At 51.9% G+C, this 2275-nt stretch overlaps 1 protein-coding gene across 1 annotated transcript in view; it reads left to right on the forward strand.

Moving 5' to 3' along the window:
- depdc5 (DEP domain containing 5, GATOR1 subcomplex subunit) overlaps window positions 1-2275 on the forward strand; it is a 23544-nt gene that overhangs the window by 9535 nt on the left and 11734 nt on the right. The window contains exons 27-32 of the mRNA XM_013907854.1: window positions 3-142; window positions 595-715; window positions 1150-1317; window positions 1425-1647; window positions 1752-1885; window positions 2024-2114. Of these exons, the coding sequence (XP_013763308.1) occupies window positions 3-142; window positions 595-715; window positions 1150-1317; window positions 1425-1647; window positions 1752-1885; window positions 2024-2114 (877 nt within the window). The remainder of the gene's footprint in view (window positions 1-2; window positions 143-594; window positions 716-1149; window positions 1318-1424; window positions 1648-1751; window positions 1886-2023; window positions 2115-2275) is intronic.

The following is a 2275-nucleotide window of genomic DNA, read 5'->3' on the forward strand; positions in this document are numbered from 1 at the left end:
GTGATGGGTGCATCTCAGGTGTTTGAGGAGTTCATCTGTCAGAGGCTCATGCAGGGCTACCAGATCATCGTCCAGCCCAATAACAGAAAACAGCAGCCCGCTGTGGCCACGCCCCTCGGCAGCAGTCCGCTGTACTCCAGAGGTGAAAGAACTCTTTGTAATCTATTACATCGTCATCATTAGTCTGAGCAAACACAGAGGAAGCAGAAACAAATAAAGCAGCCGTACTTTGTAGTAGTCTTCAGAGTATCTGTTTGTGTTTACAGCTGAAAACTGAATTTAAAAGTTTTGCTTTTTCAGTTTTTAGAAGAAGGCCGGCTCGAGGTATGTGACAGTGCGAGCTCTTTTCAATCACTGGATGGTGGGTGCACGTATGATGTTGGATGCTGTTCTTTCCAGTTGCACATTGAGTGCAGAGCCGGTCTGTAGATGAAGACGAAACGACGCGTCTTCTCTTTGGGCTGCAGCTGCTTATCTGTCAACCTTCAGTCATAATAACCGTAGAACAGACGTCCGTGTGCCAGCTGTGGCGTCTTAAAGAGAAACGCCAGGTGTTTGTCACTACGTGTGACACGATTCTTCTCGTGTCTTCAGGTCTGGTGTCTCTGCGTCGGACAGAGGAGGAGGAGAGCGTTTACTGGCTCAGCATGGGCCGCACCTTCCACAAAGTCTGCCTCAAAGACAAGATCATAACGGTTACTCGCTACCTGCCAAAGTGAGTGCACCCAGCCCAAATACACCAACACGAGAACCAGCAGGCGTGTCCTGTCAGAGCAGGGCTCTTAGTCCTGCGCAGGCCCCCCTCTGAGGACCCGTGGCTGGATCCACACTGACGTGTAGAAACAGACGGAGGCAGCAGCAGCTTTTAATAAGTAATGAGATAAAAACAATAATTATTTGGCTAAAATCCAACTTTGCTTTTGTGTAGATTGATAGCTTAAAGCAGTATTTGGAATTACTAAGTAGAAAAGTAATCCGTTACTTTTACTAGTAATGGATTACTTTTCTACTCCAGGACACTCTGTCTGCAGTTGTGAATGAACGAGCCGAAGAATCGTTGGCTGCTGTGACGCGTGGAGACATACGTGAACCGTTTCTCATGTTAGCGCGAACGCCACGCTGGCACCAACAGCAGCTCGTGTGTTTCAGGTACCCGTACGAGTCGGCTCAGATCCAGTACAGCTACAGCCTGTGTCCTCCGCACTCTGATGCTCAGTTTGTTTGCTGCTGGGTCGAGTTTGGACACGAGAGACTGGAGGAGTACAAGTGGAACTACCTGGACCAGTACATCTGCTCTGGTGGCTCGGAGGACTTCAGGTAGCAGTGCTGTCGGGACGTTACTGTCCTTTTACCGTAGCATTTGAATAACTTCCCACATCGTGTATGTAATATGCACACGCCAGTCACATCCTCTGCCTCCCCAGTTTGATTGACTCGCTCAAGTTCTGGAGAACTCGCTTCCTCCTGCTGCCGGCCGGAGGGGCTCGTCGGGTGGCGGATGGGGAGGGACACTGGGACGTTTACGGGGAGGGAGCGGGTGCTGGAGCGGGTAACAGCGGGGACTGGGTCCTGTTGGACGGCTTCATTCGTTTCCTGGAGGGTCTCAACCGTATTCGGCGCCGGCACCGCTCTGACAGGATCATCAGGGTGAGATTTTGATTGCAAGCACATCAAAGTGGAGCTCGTTACAAACCACTGATCTGCAGTGTTGTTGGCGCTGACGCATCGTTTTCTTATCTGATATGCAGCAGAAGAGTGCGCCCCTCAAAGGGCTCCAGGTGACCAGCCCGCTCTCTCCGTACCCCGCTGAGCCCGTGGCGCCACCACAGGGCAAGAAGGGCACGTCAGCCTTATCAGCCCTGCTGGAGATGGAGCAGAACCAGAAGTGCGTGTCCCCTGGACCTGTGGCTGTCTGAGCCTTGTATTACGTTCATGGTTCTTCACAGAACTTTAGGGCTTTGTAATTATTCTGTGGTTTGCTGTGCAGCGTGTCAGTCTTTATAAATGTTGTGCTTCGTGTCAGGACACTGGAGGAGACGGCGAAGCCCTCAGCAGCCGTCGGTGACCCTGCAAGTGTGACCGCAGCTCCCACATACGTAGACAGCCCCCGCAAGGTGAGGATGTGTGCGCCCGGCAGAACACGTCCTTTTGCTTCACGCTGAGCTTCTGCAGACACGTGTGCGTTTATGGTGCTTTGGTGTGCAGCTCTTGCTTTCTCTCCTTCCATGTGCTTCCTGCCGTCATCTGTTTGGTTCCTGTTGCTTTGGGTGTTTGA

Source organism: Pundamilia nyererei, unplaced genomic scaffold (assembly GCF_000239375.1).
Source record: "Pundamilia nyererei isolate P.nyererei 1_Seehausen unplaced genomic scaffold, PunNye1.0 scaffold00559, whole genome shotgun sequence".
Lineage (NCBI taxonomy): Eukaryota > Metazoa > Chordata > Actinopteri > Cichliformes > Cichlidae > Pundamilia > Pundamilia nyererei.